At 37.5% G+C, this 21,270-nt stretch overlaps 1 protein-coding gene and 1 pseudogene across 4 annotated transcripts in view; both read left to right on the top strand.

The window, feature by feature from the left end:
* The window catches only part of DIAPH3 (diaphanous related formin 3), a 517,599-nt gene that overhangs the window by 70,332 nt on the left and 425,997 nt on the right, over nt 1-21,270 (top strand). For 3 of the 4 annotated variants that reach the window (XM_004603995.2, XM_055141217.1, XM_055141208.1), the window contains one exon: nt 14,769-14,873. The exons of the other annotated variant lie outside the window; for it this stretch is intronic. In XM_004603995.2, coding sequence (XP_004604052.1) covers nt 14,769-14,873 — 105 coding nt within the window. The remainder of the gene's footprint in view (nt 1-14,768; nt 14,874-21,270) is intronic. 4 annotated transcript variants of the gene reach the window in all.
* LOC129401101 (U2 spliceosomal RNA) lies at nt 2,412-2,578 on the top strand (annotated as a pseudogene).

The following is a 21,270-nucleotide window of genomic DNA, read 5'->3' as shown; positions in this document are numbered from 1 at the left end:
CACCACCAGGAATGTGTCCTGAAAAGAGTCAGGAGTAAGCCACGAGTACTGTGAGGTGTGGAACAAAAGCCAAAATTGTTTTTTTTTTTTTAAAAAAAAAAAAAAAGAAAGGAGGGCTGGCGTGATAGCACAGCGGGTAGGGCGTTCGCCTTGCACGAGGCCGACCCAGGTTTGCTTCCCAGCATCCCATATAGTCCCCTGGGCACTGCCAAGAATAATTCCTGAGTGCAGAGCCAGGAGTAACCCTTGAGCATCGCTGGGTGTGACCCAAAATAGCAAAAAAAAAAGGAAGAAAAAAGAGACCTGTATTTCATTGAGTTTCAGAATGGGGGACTCCTGTAGGAGAAATGAAAAGTGGGGAGAACAGAGAAAAATAGAAAAGAGATTCTGATACCATGGGACAAGTTTTACATAATGCAAAGGTTCAGTGTGGCTGGACGTGATTATTGTCTGAGGACAGTAGAAGAGAAGGTCATTGGTTGGTATGGAAGCCAGAAAGTCAGGGGCCAGGCATGAGATGGCAGAGGAGTCAATACCAGGGATTAACATGGGAACTGGTAATTGAGACCCAGTGGAACTTTTTTAAAATTAAAATTTGTTTTTGGCCCACCTATGGCAGTGCTCAGGACTGACTGCTGGCTCTGAACTCAGGGGACCACACGGGGTGCCTGGAATCAAACCTGTGCTGGTTGTGTGCAAGGCAACTATCTTAACTCCTGTATTATCACTCTCGTCCTGGAAATGGGATGATGATGATGATGATGGAGATGATGATGATGGAGATGATGATGATGGAGATGATGATGATGATGATGGAGATGATGATGATGATGGAGATGATGATGATGATGGAGATGAAGTATGGACATTAGAACCAGAGTTCAAACTTAAGCTATAGGACTAGGGCCAATTTAGAGAGTCTTTTCAATTAGGCCTTACTTTTCTCATCAATAAGAACTTCAGAGGATTAAATAAAGCTTGCAAGTGTTTAGCACAGTGCCTGGATTAAGAAGTTAACTCTTGGTTAAGATCATAGAAATATAAGATCTTCATAGAAAAGGTTGTGGCAGAATGAGTGTAAAGGTTTCCCAAATAACTTTAAAATAAAAGTGGGAGGGAATGTAAGTTACTCTACACCTTTGCTTTAGAAAATTCTAGGGGGTGCTTGCTCTTTAGGTTTTGAATGTCTTAACATCACTTCCTTTCAGTAAATTCAGACTGGTTTTGCTAGTGGTTTAAATTTTCTCCCTTCAATCAAATCTGTTTACTGTAACCAAGTGCCCTGCAAACTTTTTCTTAGATTTAGACGTTTATTTTAAAAAAGTGTACAATTTTTCTTTTCAAATTGTTTTCCACAGGAGAATTTTACTCTTATCTTCATGTTAATCATTAAAAAAAAATCTTTTAAAGTTCTCCGAGACTTAAGGAAATTTCAAGATATTAGTTATTATATGCTCTTTAAATTTTATCAGGGCTTGAGTGATAGTACAGCGGGTAGGGCGTTTACCCTGCTTGCGGCTGATCTGGGTCCAATTCTCAGCATGTCATATGGTCCCCTGGGCACCGCAAGGAGTAATTCCTGAGTGCATGTGCCAGGAGTGACCTCTGTGCATCGACGGGTGTGACCCAAAAAGCCAAAAAAAAAAAAATCTACTTCTTCTATAACCTTGTTGCAGCTACTAGAATATAAATTAATGTCGATTAATACTGAATAACTGAAAAACTGCAGGCAGGTATTGCCTGGCTTTAAACTCATGACTTTTTCTATTCTGGAGTTCAGGAAAGGTTCCCAGATTGAATTTAGTTTGCTGTGTCTCCTAGTCTCCACAATAAGAGACGTTTTTAAGCTTTTCTGACCTTGATTCCTTTGAAGAGTCATGTCTAATTGTTATGTTGAGTGCCCCTCAATTTCAATTCTTTTTGCAGTATTTCCTTTTTATTTTATTCCTCATGCCAGTTAGACTCACACAGTGAAACAGCACAGTGATTCAATTTAGGTATCCTATTTAATTAGAAAGTAATTAACTAACAAAATTACTTTTTGAGGTTGCAACTTTGAATTTCCCCAGGCAAAACTCTGTCTTCACTTGTATATGAAGTAGTGCTATAAATGAGTTAATTCATAATGTATATTGCTAAGATATTGATATAACTTGAACAGCAAAAACAATAATTATGCTCCAGTCAGAAACTAACACTTTATTTGCTGATTTTTCAAATATTTTCGAGATCTAAATAGCCAACTAAAATCTCACATTCCCTTACCTCATTCCGATTACTCAGGCCTTATGCAATAATGTATTTTCTGTTTTGTGCTCAGCGTTTTCTTTATAATAAGAGATATTTAATGTTACTTGCACCTATATCAATATATTGGTTACTGAAACCGCCCATTTTAGGACTACTTTAAAATCTCTAACTTCACTTGTTCTTATCAGTTTAATACTTGATATGTCCTTTGTCTGAGGACAATATAATAAATGGATTTTTGGAGGCTGGAGATGGATTAGGGACTTGCTCCATCTACTTTATGCATTGTTCTGGTATTGCAGTACCTCCAGGAAATGTTGCATCCTCTCTGGGGATTTTTTTTTTTAAGGTAAAATAAAAAAAAACAACTGTATCTTTTTATACCTCATTATATCTGTCCTCAACATTCTATCTGTTCTCAATAAATCTGATTCTTGTGCACTTCTCTCTATTTTTTGTTTGAGCCATCTGAGTGGGTTTCTGTTTTCAATTCTGACTACAACGGAATCTTATTTTTAATATCAAATGTGTTATTTTCACACAATGCAGTTTCTTCTACCTCCAGTCCACAGACCGGTGCTAAACCACAGTTGTGGAAAGGTGGGAAACCACTGGTTTGCTGCCTTGGTTGTAATTGCTAGCCTGTGGATCCCACCACTGGTCTGTGGGTAGAAAGAGGCTGAGGAACACTGAATTATAGTGGACTTGTTCGTCCCTTTCTCAGACCTTTTGGCCAGTGAGTGCAGAAGTTAGTGCAGTGGAGCAGAAGTTAGATGTTGGCTCAAAGTGGCTCACAGTCTCACCTTTATCCAGAGATGGGCGGAGGGAATTCAAGTCTTATAGCCAATGTCTGATTGACGTTGGACTGTGTACACAGATCTCTCTTTGTAGGTGATGCAATTCAAGGGGAAGTGAAAAATCTGCTGAAGACACACTTTCTTATTCCTCACTGCTGTCCATAGTTGATGTCATTCCTCATCCTGAAAGCATTCCCTTCAATCATTACCTGAATTCTTTCTTGTCTGAGGCGCTGCCTCTAGGGATCCTGACCTAAGACAATGGAGATATCAGATAGGAACATCTTCAGCAGATTTAAAACTAAGTAAAATTGGTGACTTGTTCACAAGGGGCTCCTTATAATTAACCTGGAAACTGCACTAGACTGGCAGCCTTGGCATCAGTTTTTAAGCCTCTTACAACCAGTGATTTCAGATATTTTAAATAGTTTGAGCTTGTCTTACTGTATTATGTGGCGCTTAGACATTGTGAAGCTTAGTGTCTCATGTTAATGGTTTTCCTTGAAGTTCAGGGCTTGCTAAATGAAGATGCCTGACTACCCTAAGCCTCTAACCACCCTCTTTTCCCAACTCCACTAGCCTTGGAAGATGTTTAACTAAGCTGAAATTTAACATCAAATATGTTTATCTTCTAGAGAAAAGCTATTACTATATTTTCTGAGGTCTTGATTTCTCAGAAGTTAAAGGCCAGTGCCTCATTAGGTTTTCTTCTCTTCTTTTAGTTGTTTCTTCTCTTCTTTTAGTTTTTTATCCATAATCCGAAACTTTTCTCAAAATCCTGCAGTTTATTATACATACTAATGTTGCCTTTTTATTGCTTCATTTATAAATTCAGATTTTTCCTCTTTCTAGCCATTTTCTTAAACCACATTCAAAGGTTCCCAAATTTAGTCTTTACCCACCTTTTTTCCAGAATCATTGAAACCCTTAGCACTATCTGTAAATTCACCTTTTTGCAGCGAACAAGTGCCCTTTTACTCCATAGCTGTACCTCAGGTTACTGCCTTATATAGGATCATTGCAGTGGTGCCACCATCCCCATTCTAGTGAATGTTCCTGAAAGGTTTGCAGAATTATGTACTTGATTCTATATTATGTAATATTATTTTTCATTTCCTCTGTATTTTTAAAGCATTTTTCATTGAGGTTCTGTAATTTACAATACTGTTATTCATACTTTTCATGCATAGATCATTCAGTGCCACACCCGTCACAAAGATCCCACTTCCCTCCCGTTTCCCAAGAATCCTCTCAAGACACCTTCCCATGGAATGAAATTTTGTTATAACCTTGTTTTTCACTCTCCCCCTTACCCCCATTTTTTATCCAACATTTGGGAGATAGCTTTTTTTGTTAAATATTATTATTATTATTATTTTAGTTTAGGGGCCATACCTGGCGATATTCAGGATTACTCCTGATTCTGCACTCAGGAATTACTCCTGGTGATACTCAGGTGATCATATGAGGTGCTGGGAATCGAATCTGACTCCAGGTTCGATGTGCAAAGCAAGCGCCTAACCCACTGTACCATTAAATCTGCCTGATTTTTTTTTTTTTTAATATATATAGTACGTATAGATAAAAGATACATATAGATATATAGGATGTATATAGATGAAAAGAGCTGATAAAATTCTATAAAATTATAAGTCAATGATAAGTCAATAAAGTAATTTTTCCCAAGATTCTTTTTAGAGATATTAAATTAAAGTTTATGAATAATCCTGTGCCAATACATTTTAAAATTTACATGAAATAGGTAAATGCTACAAATGTAAAATTTAGTAAGAGTGAAGAGAATTTAAAATTTAAAGGGGAAATCTGACTAGGCCTATAAAGTTATAAATGTATTTTATCAAATATTATGGACACCGCTTTAATATTTATAAGATTACAATAAAAACTATGGATATAAAAACTGATCAGACATGGTATGTCCAATATAAATGAAAATTCATTATTGAAAATGTATAAAATCCCTCTGCAAGCTGGGAGTAAGCAAAGCTTTCAAGAAAGTATCTCTAGTAGAGATAACTGTACTTGCTATGAGCAAATGCCATGCTCAAGGCCAAGTGTTGGAAAATTTGTCTTTGTCTTTTAAAGAAGTTTCTTTGATGCCTCATGCAAAACTGGCTTCAGGACTATGAAATCCCTAAGATGTTGCCTGTCCTCCAAGCTCTGTTATCATTCCTTCAAATCTGATCATCTAGCTGGATGGAGTAGTCTTGGTGATTTTGTCGTGTGCGAGTTCAGGAAGCGTTGATGCTGAGCTGGCCGCCAGGGGAGTTTCTGAGGGATTAGACTGGGAATGACTCTTTCCCCTCTTTCCCCGTCTCCACTCAGTAACAGGAAGTGAAACTGTGCAGTGTGAAATTTGAGTAGAGGTCTTGGCTCTGATTCAAATACTGCAAAGGAGTACCTAAATTTCGGAAATGGAACACAAATGTTGTTAAAGCTAAAAACAAACCAACAACCCCAACAATGAGTCCCAAGTCTAGGATGCATAACTAATTTACAGAGCAATTGAATTTTTAAAAATTATTTTTACTTTATTTTCTTATTGGATCACCGTGAGATATAGTTACAAACTTTCATGATTACATTTCATTCATACAATGGTTGAGCACCCATCCCTCCACCAGCGCACATTTTCCACCACCAATGTCCCCAGTGTCCCTCCCAACACCCCCACCCCATCCCACTTCCTGCCTCTGTGGCAGGCACATTCCTTTTTACTCTCTCTCAATAGTAGTTGGATTTTGGAAAAAAATCAGTTTATATTAAAACCAAACCATATAAAATATATGACAATTCACATAACCCATTTTATATCTAACTGTATTATACACTAAGCTTTTATAACTATGATGCTTTTCTTTCAAAATCTGCTTACTATTGTTTTTAGATTTTTGGTTTACCTGGTAGTACTTAAATTACAGAATGACTCAGTTCCACTTGGGTCATTTTGATGGTGTTTGAAGGTGTTTGAAGACCTCCAGGGTTGCAGTTGGCATTGTAAGAGGCCATGTGTAATAGGATATCCAACCAGGGTCGGTCACATGCAAGGCAAGGTTTATATGATGTGTGTGTGTGTGTGTGTAATATGTATGTGTGTGCGTGTATCTATATACCTCTGTCTGTGGTCTCAATGCTCTGTTTTTTAAATGTATGTATATCTGTGTGGGTTATAGGACTGTTTTTTTTTGTTAATTTAAATTTTATTGAATCACCTTGTGGAGGGTTACATAGTTCTCAGGATTATGTCAGTTATACAATACTCAAACACCCTTCCCTTCACCCGTGCCCATATTCCATCACCAACCACCCCATTATACCTCCCGCCCCCTCCCGCCCCCCCAGTCCCCGCCCTTGTAAGTGATAAGTTTCACTTCATTTATGCTTTATCTTGGTTACAGTCCATGTTTCAACACATAATTCACTATTGTTGCTAGGGTTTCCCCCCCAAAAAGAAAAGACAGTACCACTGTCAAGGAAGCATTTGATGGCTCTCCATTGCTGAGAATGTAGAGATATTAATTCCCGCTGTTTGTTACATAACTTTTCTATTCTTTTCCCCCCTCGTCCTGCGCCACCGAGTTCACGCCTGTTTAGTAATCACCACGCTGCCTGATAAAGGGAAAACAAACCAAAAAAGATGGTTATTTCCCGTCATCAGCCGGCGTGGGGCTCTGGCTTAGTTGATAGTCTGGTAGAATGTCTGCAAGCAGTTTCTGGAACCAAAAGTAATACGCTGGTATCGGCCCCAGCTAGAGATTCCACCAGCGTCCCGCTGTTCCAAGTACATAATAATTTATTCCCTTGTATCCCATTCCCACGCCACCAGGTCCGTGTCAGCTTAATGGACATCATACTATGGTTAACGCCACACCGAGTTTCTTCCTGAGAAAGAAGGATATTTCTTCTCAGCCGGCGTGGGGATATGGCTTAGTTCAGTTATAGGACTGTTTTTGTATAGAACTAATTCATGTGTTGTAGAATTTCTAGCACACCTGTAAATTTGGTAGAATCACCTCAGTCACCATGGCAAAAAAGACGCCTTTCTCTTTTCTACAACACATTCAAAATGTATCTTAGGTTGTGATAAGACACTGATTTAGACAGGAAAAGAAAGGGAAAAAACAAACCATTATTCATTTAACAATATATTTCTAAATAGAACAGCTAAGAGTGTCATTGCTAATTACTACCTTTTATTAGTGTCAAATGGAACAGCTTCTGAGATTTTAAATATTTATATCAAGGTGAAATGAAGAGAATTTTGACTTAAGTGGTTGAAGATTTTGGTAGCCAAAACCTGAGTCAGCTAAAGGTATAAGCTATATAGTGACAGTGAATTATGTTACCCTTATAAAACTTGGAAGAAATTTAACTTGTTGGGCTTCATGATGACCCCAAATCTGGATTTTTATGGATACATTTAAGTGCATGTAGAGTTGATATATATTTAGGTATATTGCATTGCATATCACAATCCAGGGCTATTAGGATAAATAATTTTCCTTTTAATTTAATTTATTTATTTTATTTGGCCATATGTTGTGGTGTTCAGGGACTATTCCCTGACTTGATTGAGAAAATTTCTTTGGACTGTCTTTGTCAGCCATGACTGTCTTGGACTTTCATAGTTAAGAACAGCCTCTTAGGCCACTAAAACTTGATCATCTTCTTCTTCTACTTTCTTTTTTTTAAATGAAGCAGCATTGTAGTGTAAATTATATTTAAGTTTATCATTAAAAATTAATGTGTTGGGGCTGGAGTGATAGCACATTGGGTAGGGTGTTTGCCTTGCATGTGGCTGACCTGGGTTTGATTTCCAGCATCTGATATGGTCCCCTGAGCACCGCCAGATGTAACTCCTGTGCATCGCCAGCTGTGATGCCAAAAAAAAAAAAATTTATGTGTCTGGGGCAGAGGTTAGGATTTGGGAGGAAAACATCAAAAATATGGTGGTGGGATTGGTGTTCGGATATTAAATGTATTCAAATATTGTGAACTACTTTATAAAAATAAAATAAAATTAAAAAATTGACATGTCATAGCAAAGCATCATATAGAATCAATGCAATACTCATCAAAATTTCATTTACATATCTAGGGATTGAGAACAAATGTTTTAATGTTCATGGAATCTTGGAGCTCCTGCATAGTCAGTCAAAGCAACTCTAAGAAATGGAATATTGCATCCCAGAACTTTATAATACAAAGCTAGAGTAAGAAAGACTATTTGGCACTGAAATAAGGGCAGAATTTCAGACCACTAGAATGGAATGAGATAAATGTAAGGGTTTATCTCATTGAAATCCTCTTATTTATCGGCAGCTTATGATAAAGTAGTTGGTTATATGATGTGGCTTTAGGAAAATGCTCCAATAAGTGGTGTTGAGAAAACTGGGTAGCCACATGCAAAACAATAAAACAGGGTCCCTATCTCATCCTGCATATAAAAGTTAGCTCAAAGTGGATTGAAGATTTCAATATTAGACCCAAAGTCCACAAGATATATAAAGGAAAGCATTGAGAGAACTCTTTAGGATATGGATCTCATAGATATCTTCAATTATTTGATTCCATTGACTAAGAACCCAAACCAAGCACATACAAATGGGACTGCTCAAATTAAAGAGCATTTGCACAGTGAAAGAAACTCAGGCTAAAATAAGGACATCCAGCTGGGTGGGAGAAAATATTTACTCTCCTTACAGCTGATAAAGGGTCAGTACATAAAATATATAATAAACATTACAAAGCTCAATGACTAAAACACCAATAATAATTCCATCCAAAAATAGGAGAAGGTGATGAAAAGACTCCCTCAAAGAGTCGTTCTTATCACCTTATGGACAGCCAGTATAGGCATATGAAAAAGTGTTCATTTGTACTTATCAGGGAAATGCAAAACAAAACGAGTTTACACTCGTGTGAATGCACATATTAGAAAAATGGGGAGCTTTGTTGGCGGAAGGTGTGGCGAAAAAAAAACTTTTATTCACTTGGGAAAGCCATCTTCTCAACCTCTATGGAAAACAGTATGGAGACTTCCCAGAAAAGGAATAATAGCGCTTCTGTATGATCTAGACCTTTCTACTTCTTGGCATTTACCCCAAGAACCTAAAATATTGGATTCCAAAAAATACATGCACACTATTTATTGCAGCGATAAGTATAATACCCAGGACATGGAAACAACCCAAATGTACAACAGATGAATGGATAAAATTCTGGCATATATACACAGTGGAATATTATGCAGCTATAAAGAAAAATGAAATTTTGGTTTGCTGGATGGAAACTTGGCTGGAACTGGAGAGCGTCATGTTAAGTGAATAAGGGGAGAAGGACAAATACTGGATAATTTCACTCAAATGATGACAAACCCTTGGCCATTGATGATGAAACTGAGATTACCAAGTGGGTGGTGGGGGGGGGTGGGATGGGGCAGGGTAGGAGATGGGGAAAGGACCAAGTGAATTAGAAATGAAATATGAAAATAAAATATGAAATGAAAAATGATGTGTCTTGGGCGCATTTGGTGGTGAAGGTGCAGTAACTTATGACATCAAAAGCTATAAATGTTCACCCTGTTGTAACCTGTTATCTAAACAACAATAAAATTAAAAAAATTGAGCATTTGTATATCCTAATTTATGCCCACCAGATAAAATTCAGTCCTTTAATTATCCTTAAGCCCTTTTGCTCCACTCTAACCTGTTCTTTTTTTTGGTAACTGCTAATTTGATCTTGAAATCTGGAAGTTTATTTCTATTTAATTTGGCTCATCAGTTTGTTTTATGTATATATTACAGATGAGTGAGATCATGTTTTTCTTAGCATATTTTAGTTAGCATAATAATGTCTATGTCCATCCATTTGTTGCGAATGGTAAGACTTCATTTATTTTTATTGCTGAATAGTATTGCTTTGTGTTGGTATACCACATTATAAAAAAATCCATCAATCTGTCTACAGACAGACATAAAAGTTTTTTTTTTCCAGTGCATGGCTATTATAAATAACACAGCAAAAATCCATGAGGGCAAATATATCTTAGATTTTAAAAAAAATTTGGGGGGCAAAGAGCCAGAAGTTGGATAATTGCAACATAGGGATTTTCTGTCTGTATATTTAAAAAAAAAACTATCCATATTGCTTTTCTTAATAATGACATAATTTAGATTCCCACTAACAATGTACAAAAATTCCTTGCTCTCTACATTCTTTTCAACTCTTGAGTTTTTTTTTTTTTTAACTTTTGAATACTAGCTTTTAGTGTTTTTAATGTTCCCATTAGCCATCTGTAGGTCTCGTTTGGGGAAGAGTTTATTCCAATTATTGACTCATTTTAAAAATTGGGTCACTTTCTTTTTGAGCGCTTCATATATTTTGTATACTTAACCTTTGCGTGACAAATGATGTGTTTACATCTTAATATTTGCTTCTTGGTTTTGAGTCTCACCGTGTGGTGCTTTGTGCTTATTCCTATTCTTTATTCGGGATCACTACTGGTGGAGTCTGGGGGGACCATATGTGGCACTGGGGATCCAAGCTGGGTCAAGAGCATGCAAGACAAACACCTCATCTTTACTCTTTCTTTGGCCCCCATTTCTGTCTTGATTCAGGTTTCATTGCCAAGAAACTTCAGTTTGTTGTAATTACCTATTGTTGTTCATCTGTTGATATCAAGTACCCAAAGATATGTCTAGTTCATTATCATGGATCCCATTACTTATGTTTGGGCGAGGGGGTGGGGGTGTTGGTCCATATCCAACAATGCTCAGGGTTTACTCTTGGCTCTGCACTCGGGAATTACTCCCGGGTGGTGCTGAGGACCTACGGGATGCTGAAGATTGAACTTTGATCGGCTGCCATATTCAGCAGTGCTCAGAGTCTACTTCTGATTTCTTTAGTGGGGGTGGGGAGTGGGGGGGGCACACACCTGGTGGTGCTCAGGGCTTTATCCTGGCTCTACATTCAGGAATCACTCCTGGCGGTGCTCAGAGGACCATATGGATATCTGGGAATTGAACCCTGATGGACCACGTGCTAGGCACGCACTTTACCTGCTGTACTATCTCTGTGGTCCCCGGACATCACTTCTTAGAGTAATTGGGAGGCCATTTGTTGGGGGTCAACCCTGGACCTCCTGCAGTAAAGCAATCATACCAGCTTGTCAAAGTGTCCTCCCGTCCCTTTCATTGTTTTTCATGCAAATTTAAACAGGATTATTTTTCTTTACTGCTGCTTTATTGTTTGTATATAGAAATGCATCAGATTTTTATAAATTTCGTGGCCTGCCGCTTAGTTATGATTTAATAGTTCTGATAGCTTTCTTAAAAGCAGAACTTGGCATTTTCTATGCATAATATGTCAGCAACTAATAGTGGTAGTTTTTCTTCCTGTTCAACTTGAATTTCTTTTAGATCTTCATCTTGTCTAATTGCTGTTGATAGGACTTTCAATACTATATTGAATATTAATGGTGAGTGTGGACAAGCTTTCAGGTTTTTATCATTTTGTGTTGTGCTGGCCATGGGTTTATTATCTGTGGCTTAATTCTGATGAAGTGTGTTCCTTCTATACATATTTTAAATTTTAATATAAAAGATGCTAATTTTTATCAAGTACTTTTTCTAGGTCCTTTGGGATAGTAAGATTTTTGTCCTTTTTTAATGATGTGGTATATCACATTTATTGATTTACATATATTGAACTAATGTTTCATTCCTGGAATAAATCCCTCTCGATCATGGTATGATTCTTTTAATATATGTGTGAACTGAGTTGACTAGTATTTTATTGAAGTTTTTCATATCAGTGTTCACATGGGCTCACATCTATATTTCCTTTTTGTAATATTCTTGAATGATTTTAAATTCAGGACAACTGCCTTCGGAGAATGTATTTGGGAATTTTTTTTCCTTTCTGTCACTCACTTTGATGGAAGCACTGAGGAGGATTGGTATTCTTTTTGCCATGGATTGGGGTGAGGTTTGAGCTACATCTGGGGGTACAGAGAGGAGAACTGATATTTTTTAAAAGTATGGTAGAATTCACCAGCGAAACTTTTTGGTTTGTTTTGGTTTGTGTGTGTGTGTGTGTGTGTGTGTGTGTGTGTGTGGTACGTGTGTGGTACGTGTGTGGTATGTGTGTGGTGTGTGTGGAAGACTTGATTATTAAGTTTTCTGATTCACAGTAGTCTGTTCAGTTTAAAAAAAATTTCTTCCTGATTGCAATAACGTATGATTTTTGGGATTTGATCATTTCTTCTAGACTGTCCAATTTGTTGCCATATAATTGTCATTATAAAGTTATAATACTGTGTATGTTTATAGTATCTGTTGGACCAAATTTTAATTCTTTTCTTCTTTTTACTTGCTTTTATTTTCTTTTATCTTTTAAATTAGGTAAAGCTTAGATTTCTTACCAGATTTGCGTTTCCTGAGGTTGCATAAATTTTCCTCCATCCTATAGGTTTGATTAGTTGTGTTTTTATTTTCACTCATCTACAGTATCTCTTTATAATTTTACTGAAATTTGTTTTGTGTTCCAACACAGTTTGCCCTTGATAATGTTCTGTGGGCACATGAGAAAAATGTGTATTATCAAGTCGTCTAGTTTTTTGTTTTTGTTGATTTTCTGTCTTGGTAATCTATCCATTGTTGTAATTGGGGTGTTAGGTTCCTTACTATTATTGTGTTAAGTCAATGGCTCCCTTTTACTACTTGCGTTATATATTTGGTTGTTGGCTGTGTTAACAATTGTTAAATCTTCCTGTTGTATTGATCCCTTCATTATTATATTAATGTTCATCTTTGTTCCTTTTTTTTTTTTTTGTGTGTGTGTGTGTATTTGTGTTTCTTGCCCTTTGGGCCACACCTGGCTGTGCTCAGAACATACTCTTGGCTCTGTTCTCAGGGATCACTCTTAGAGGGGACCTGTGGTGCGTGGGATCAAAACTGGGGTTTGCCGCACGTAAGGCAAGTGCTTTAACCCCCCTCTTCTATCTTTCAATGCCTTGGTGAAAATATTTATTCTGAAATAGCAATTTGGCCTTTAAAATATTGTTATTGATTTGGATTACCAGTTTGCATTTTTCAGCCTTCTGTTTTTGTTTCGGCCACACCTGGTGGTGCTTGGGATGTTAGCTGCTGCTTTGCAGCACGAACAGTGGGGGTGTGGCAAAGACCAACTGCTATTGGGAATGTGCTGGGGTACTGGTGCTGGGTTGTGTTCACAGCACTGCCATGTCCTGTGTGAGTCCCGTTCTGGGACAAAGCAGTCTCGCTGTGACCCTCACCTGTAATTTAAGCTCCCTGGTGGTGGAGGGAGTGGCCAGTGTATTCTAGGGCATTTTCTCTATTGCCTGCTGTGCTGTCGGCTTCATATGGATCAAGGGCTAAAGCCTTCATTCCGTCTGTCGACCCTTCCTAGGGCCTCAGGTTGGTTTGAACGACGGGCCCACCCACATCACTGCCTTCACAGCTTTCTCTATTTGCGCCTGTGTCCAACTGCGTGTGAATGTTCTCCGCACCCTCTTTAGTGCAGTCGCCGAAGCACCGTGGGTCCTTTATCCTCACCCTGTGCTCTGGGAGTCTCTCAGTGGTGTCTCTTCAAGGTGATTTGGTAATTGTTCTTGGGGGTTAAATCAGGGACCTTTTCTGTGATGATATTGGTGACATTACCTTAAGCAACTTTGTATATCTTGGTTGCAATTGACAGATATATGTGTATATATTAAGGTGGTATTTTTAGTTAGAATAAAGGCTGTAATGAGAGTTAAGCTTCCTAAGCTCTTATTTTAATTGGTGCTAAGAAAAACTAGATTTTTGGTGGGGCTACTTTTATGAGCACAGCTTTCTATGAGATTTAGAATATTTTTATAAATATTTTTAATATTTTTAATATTTTTAATAGGGGTAGAGAAGTTTTTATTAAATCTTTTTTTTTTTTTGAATTGGAAGTAGATATTTGGTGGCTACAACCACCTATCAAAATCTGCACAGTGGTTGCTTTATTTACTTCTTAATTAAAATGTATATTTATAAAGATTCCATCCAGCAGTGCTTGGGCCAGATACAGCAGTGATGGGGAATTTTTTGCAAGGACTATGATCAAACTCTGGGCCTTGCACTAGATTCTAGGCACATGTTCTACCATGAGCCTAGTATTCCAAGATGTGGACCTGATTCAGTCTGCTGTGGGGCAGCTCCTAATCTTCCTGAAGGCAGGGACCAGGAACACAGGGAATAGAACCCAGAGCTTTAAACATGCATTGCTCCACCACTTGAGTAATTCCTGGTTTTCACCTTTCGGTGTTTTGATCCTTGAAATGTTCCCCCCCTTTCCCCCCCCTCAAATACAAATGCTTCAGGTACAACTTATAAACCTGTGTGCTGTATTGTGACTTTTAATGATCTTACAAAAGTCAGGACTCCTCAACCGTATACATTTATGCAAGCATAATTTTACTAGTCTATAAATTAAAAATGTTTTGCAGCTATTTCACTTGTTAAAGTGATCTGTATTTCTTCTCTGTACTTCCAGCTCCCTTCTCTGTTCTTTAAGCAGACCTGCACGTAAATTATTCCAGAACAATTAATGCTGCTTTAGTCACAAATTATTGATCTTTTGTTCATAGTGCATAGAGCCTTGCTGCCCTGCTTGGATTCTAAAATGAGGCTTTTTAATTGTGTTTTCCAGGAAGATATGAATTTAAATGAAGATAAAAAGGCACCATTGCGGGAAAAGGACTTCAGTATCAAAAAAGAAATGGTGATGCAGTACATTAATACTGCTTCCAAGACAGTAAGTAAAACTGTCAATTTGAAAAATAATGCTGCAACATGTTGCAGGGTGGAAAACAATGTATTTGTCTAATGAAGTACTTAAGTCGTTGGGCAGCTGTAACTGGAGGACTTTCACGTGTATCAAATGTATAATTAAACATATAGTGTGTATCTGTATATATGTGTGTATAATATATATAATGTATATATACACACAAGAATGTATATTTATATATTATATATGAATATATATGAATTTATATGTGTGTGGTTTCATTTATGTACATATAAGTATATGTATATAAACACATATAATATATATTTATATGTATTATGTATATAATATATAATGTATATATACATATAAGAATGTATATTTATATATTATATATGAATATATTTTATATGAATATATATGAATATGTGTGTGGTTTCATTTATATACATATAAATATATGTATATAAATATGTATATGTATTCATATATGCATATATACTGTGTGTGTGGTTTCATTTATTTGTCTACACTCAGCAGTGCTCATGGCTCACTTCTGTCTCTGTGCTCAGAGATCACTTTTGGTGAGGTTTGGTGGGACTAAGCACCTTACCCCTGTACTATCTCTGACTTCGCAGGCACAGTATTACAAGTGTGTTTAAATATTTCTCATTTTCTAATTTGTGAATTTTGTTTCTTCGCTCACACTGCTAAGAAACACTGATTTGTTGGTCTACTCACTGTAAGGCATCTTTTCTTGTTAGTGAATTAAGAGGGTTATTGATTTTTAATGTCATTTATACATTGAGGTAATGTTTGTGTTATAGAAAAGTGAGATTGATTTTACTCTTACTTCCTTCGTCAGGATACATAATAGTGGCTCAGAGGCATATCTTAAACATGAGTTTCTCAATGGATGAAATTATCTTGTAACACATTATGAATGTAGTTATTGAAAGGCGCATTAAGCTTCTACATGGCTGCCAATTTTCTTGGGAAACATGAAATCTGTGGGTGGAAGTAATGACTAAATGTCTAAGAAACTATGACTGGCACACAGAAGCAATTTATTTCATGGAACAACAAATGACTTTGACCAGTCATATAAAAAATATGAATAAATGGATTGGATGAAAACTATGAAAGGGAAACTGGCGAAGGAACACAGAAAGACTAACGATGATCTTGATGGAATTTAAGATAGAATTCGGTTAGAGAAAAAGAGCTTAATGGACCATAGTTTTCATTAGGTATTTCTGCTATGGCCAGGCAATTTAAGTTATTAATGCTTTACTTCTGTAATCTACCAGATCAGTCACTCTGCAGTATTTTTTTTTTTAAGACTGACTCAAGTGATGCTTAATTTTTAAACATGTCTTATGTTTTGGCAGTCTGATGTTCAGATGTAGAAATCACTCAGTTCTGTGCTTTTTTTTTTTCCCAGCTACTTATATAGTTGGCTTCTGTATTTTGCTCTCTAGCATTAATTGCTTTTGTTCCTTAATAATAGCCAAAATGTCACAAGTTAGCATTAGGGGTTTAGGCTAAAGCATTTGTGTTTTGGACTTAGTGATTCACAGTCTGTTTTATTTCGTTTCTGATTTTGACCCTCTGAACCTGAATTTGTCTCATGGGATGAATTCCTTCACTATAGGCTTGCTGATAAAATCAAATGGGATTAAAAAGTTCTTTCTCTTCCACTTTTTTTTTTGCATATATTGTTATTTGAAGTAAATATTTTGTGCTTAGAAGATAATAGAGGATTGGTGACTGGTGATTGCATCTTCTAGTAGCAGGTGGTAGCTATTGCATTTTATCTTTATGATTTATTATGACAGCAGGTACGGCGTTTGCCTTGCACGTGGCCGACCTGGGTTCAATTCCTCTGTCCCTCTCGGAGACCCCGGCAAGCTACCGAGAGTATCTCTCCCGCACGGCAGAGCCTGGCAAGCTACCCATGGTATATTCAAAAACAGTAACAACAACTCTCACAATGGAGATGTTACTGGTGCCTGCTCGAGCAAATCGATGAGCAACGGGATGACAGTGATTTGTTATTTGCTGTTGAAATCACTGGGTCATACTAAGTAAATGCGCTTTAATAAAAATATGTTTCCACTTTGTGTTTTCACATTTCTAAGACATTCACTTGCTCAACTCCTGTTCATTTGTGGCAGTAAGTCAGGTAACCGAGGGCCTTAAGATAGTGCACCAACATTGTCTCTGTCCTCTTTGGAGTGACACATACGTGTGTAAGAGGAGGTGAAATGCGCCTCGGGAGCCCCAAGTAAGGTGAGCAAAGACTGGGCTGTTCTAAGATGAGGAGAAACTGCCTCAGTGTAGCATTCTAAATCCAAGAAGCCTGAATTCACTAAATTACAACAGAAAATGCATTAGTACTGGCTTAGGAAACCTTGGCACAGTACTGCATTTTAATTCTTGAATTTCACATAATAAACACTTCTGAATAGGAAAACAAACTGTTTTGAACTTCATTATAGTGGATCTATTTGTTTGTATTCACTGATTTTAAACTTTAATTTACCAGAATTAGATAATTGGATTATCAGGATTGAAGTAGATTAGTTGTCTCGAGTATGATTAAAGCATTGATTCATTTAATTAGCGAGTGAAGGATCATGGCTTTTCTGAGGAGGGTTCTGAGTAATTTGGCAAATGGTTGCCACTATAGAAGGTTCAAACTGACCATCACTTCTTTATGCTCTGGAGGAAGAAATACTTTTTTATTACCTCTATAAGGATTCTGTCATGCTACTATGTTTTAATTGCACTGGAAAAAGGTGCCTCTAATAAAGACAGGCTCCAAATTTATAGGTTTCTCCAGGGAAGTTGTGAGGACTTAGTGTCACACATGCTTTTGATAAGGTTTTAGCCTTTGAATTTGCTTTGGGATTTAGGCATTAATATTATATCTTGGCAAATAGTAATGACATTTTGCACTTGATGCTTTGAAAATGCATAAGAAATATTAATGCTCTAACTAGCCTTTAAGTAAATAAACTTGTTTTTTAGAACGAGAACTAAAGGTATCATCAATCAAACTTGATTATTTCTATGACTGTTTGGGTAACCAAGTGGTTACCCAACTGAATTTCTACAGTTTGGAAAGATGATAAAATTACATTAAGTAAATATTATGTTTAGAGGCTGAAAGTACAATGCTAGATCACATTTTTGTTACTTCCCTAGCTTATGCAGGGTTTCCAGGGCTGGCCAGTAGAGTCTGCTGAGTGGGTCAGGCGAGGGTGTGTCATCTGGAGACATTCTGCGATCAAAAAGAACTTTATTTTTGAGAAAATAGATTTTTGTGCTTGTGTATGTATGCTCACACACAGACATATTATATATATGCACATATATGTATATACTGCTAGGAATCTGGACTGTTATTTTTACACCGATAAGATGATAATGACAGGAGTCATTTTCATACCTTTTGTTACTGTGAAACTGTTTTAATTCCTATGTAGGCCCTTGAGCTCCTGAGTGATTTATGATCCTTGCTTCTTCCTTCCTTCCTTCCTTCCTTCCTTCCTTCCTTCCTTCCTTCCTTCCTTCCTTCCTTCCTTCCTTCCTTCCTTCCTTCCTTCCTTCCTTCCTTCCTTCCTTCCTTCCTTCCTCCCCTCCCTCCCTCCATCTCTCCCTCTTGAATCATGAGATACATTTACAAAGCTTTCATGATTGAGTTTCAGTTCTAAAATGACCGAACACCGATCCCTCCACCAGTGTACATTTTCCACCACCAATAGGGGCTGGAGCTGTAGCACAGCGGGTAGGGCGTTTGCCTTTCACAGGGCCGACCTGTGTTCGATTCCTCCGCCCCTCTTGGAGAGCCCAGCAAGCGATCGAGAGTATCTAGCCCGCACGGCAGAGCCTGGCAAGCTACCCGTGGCGTATTGGATATGCCAAAGACAGTAACAATAAGTCTCACAAGAGACGTTACTGGTGCCCGCTCGAACAAATTGATGAGCAACGGGATGACAGTGACAGTGACAGAATGTTCCCAGTATCCCTCCTGCCTTTATGACAGGCGCTTTCCTTCTTACTCTCACTCTCTATTTCTGGGCATTGCAGTTTGCAATACAGATACCAAGAGGCCATCCTGTTTGGAGGTTTTCAGCTCTGTAGTCTGTCTCTGGGGCTCCAGACCCATAGCCCAGTGGCTAGCTGTCCCTTCAGCTTTCCTTGGCCTTCTGACCACGTGGATGTGTGAGAGAAATGCTCCTTTGCTGCTCGGGCACAGGTGAGGGGAGCGTATTCCCACTACTGTGCCCCAGGCATGTGTTTGTGTCTCCTCCTCCCCAGCCATTTCCATGATCTAGTTGACGGGCTATGCCTCATGCAGGTGAGATTTCAAACAACCAATTAAATTAATTCAATTTTGGCATAGTGCTCCTCTCCCCCTCCTCACCTCCACCGAAACACTTCCAGTGTCTTATTTTTCTGGCCTAGAGTTCAATTTCTCAGTTAGTTTTGGAAACAATTGCTAGGAGGCCCAGCTACATCAAGTTGACTTTTACTTTCTCACTTTTCACTGTTGAGAACATTCATTGTATAAAATTCTTATCCATGAGAAAACAGATAAACTAGTAGTCTTACATGTTTCCAAAGTTAACATGGATTGTTTTGGGTCTTGCATTTGAGGTAGGGGTTTGATCAAAGCACTTCCATAACAGAGAAACCTAGGAAATCATGGTGGTTGGAACTTGTTTTAAGATGCCTTATTCATCAACAGTGTTCTTGCTTATTATAAGCTCTGCCTGTTTGTTCTCAGGTTTGCTTGCTGACTAGGAGAAAATTTCAGCCACAGGACAATGAACCAATTTCTTGTTAAGAGTATTTCCTAATAATCTATTGGGTACTTTAATTTCCATTTGTGCTCAGATAGGACAGGTTTTATTTATGTACAATTAAAATGATCTTCCAAAAGCTCAAATTGTCCTTTTTTTTTTTTATGAATACTTTCTGAGTAGAACCACTGGTGTTTAATTTTTTTTGCTCCACTGTGTTTTTGTTTAGGAAGGAGATAATGAAGATACCAATCATCTTTTGTTTTGTAATAAGAAATTATATTGGGTTAAAATTAGAATTGTATATTTTTGGTCTTTAAAAAAATCTCATAATATTTCAAATTCCTTTTCTTTTATTATGGCAATATTTTGAGATACATCAAGCATAGAGTAACACTTGTTTATCACTAAAACCTACTAGTAATTTAGAATCTGAAGTAATAAAAAAATCCTAATTACTAATAGTGACATTAGAAGTCATCTCAGGGTTTTTATTGGTACTTGGTGTAAAATATTTTACAATACTAAGGTGTATTTTCTTAATTTTTATCAACATACTTAAACATTTCTGAGAACCAAAGACGTGACAAAAACTTTGAGAGTACAATGAGAAGCAGTTATAATTCTGGTAGATAGAGATGAACAAGGATGTTCATATGGAATGAACCTTTAGCTAGAAGGAATGGCTCTGAAGAAATGAGTAAAGATTGAGAAAAATATTATATCTATACAATTGCCTTTCAGTGAAACAAAGGAAACGAGAAAGTAAGTATTTCGGAACAATGATTATCAATCTCATCATCAATCACAGTTACTTGGGAAGCTTTGAGAACCTCAGTATCTGGGCCCGGGCAGCTACTAGTAAAGTCAAAATTTCACTAGGTGGATTTAGGCACCAGTATCTGAGAAAACCCTCTGGTGATTTCTGTGTACAGTTTAGTGAAGAAATAGTGCGATTGAACTGGACGTGAGTCACATCACCAGATGTCTGTTCATACTAGGCTAATTGAACAAAGACCACGGGTGATTGCTTTTTCACTAATGAGACTGAGTATAACACTGTTAATAAGACTGGTTTGCCTATGAGTAAGGGAAAATGGGTGTTCAGGGGCTGGAGAGATGGGACAGTGGGTAGGACATTTGCCTTGCTCTGCTGACCCGGGTCTGATCTCCAGCATCTCATAAAGTCTCCTGAGCACTGTCAGGAGTAATTCCTGAATGCAGAGCCAAGAGTAGCCTTTTAACACTGGCCAGTGTGGCTCCCAAACAAACAAACAAACACACAAACAAACAACACCCTTTCACACACCAGAAAGTGACAAAACCCACACAAACGGAAAAAGAAAAGTGTTCAAGTGGCATTTTGTAGCTACAAGTTCTCAGACTTGGGCATTTGTAGCAACCACTACAGGGAAAGATTATCAGCCAGAGCAGAATCTCATTTATTTTGGAAAACAGATACTCAATAAAACAGGTATCAGTAAAGAGAATAATATGCCTGAAATATATCCAAAACTCTTATGGATATGTTGCTGATCAGATAGTACGAAGAGTAAGGTGCTTGCATGCAGGCGACTGACTCTGGTTTGATCTCTGACCCTACACATAGT

The sequence above is a fragment of the Sorex araneus genome, chromosome 1, assembly GCF_027595985.1.
Source record: "Sorex araneus isolate mSorAra2 chromosome 1, mSorAra2.pri, whole genome shotgun sequence".
Lineage (NCBI taxonomy): Eukaryota > Metazoa > Chordata > Mammalia > Eulipotyphla > Soricidae > Sorex > Sorex araneus.
The sequence above is the reverse complement of the archived record's forward strand: the minus strand, read 5'-3'. Positions and strand labels throughout refer to the sequence as shown.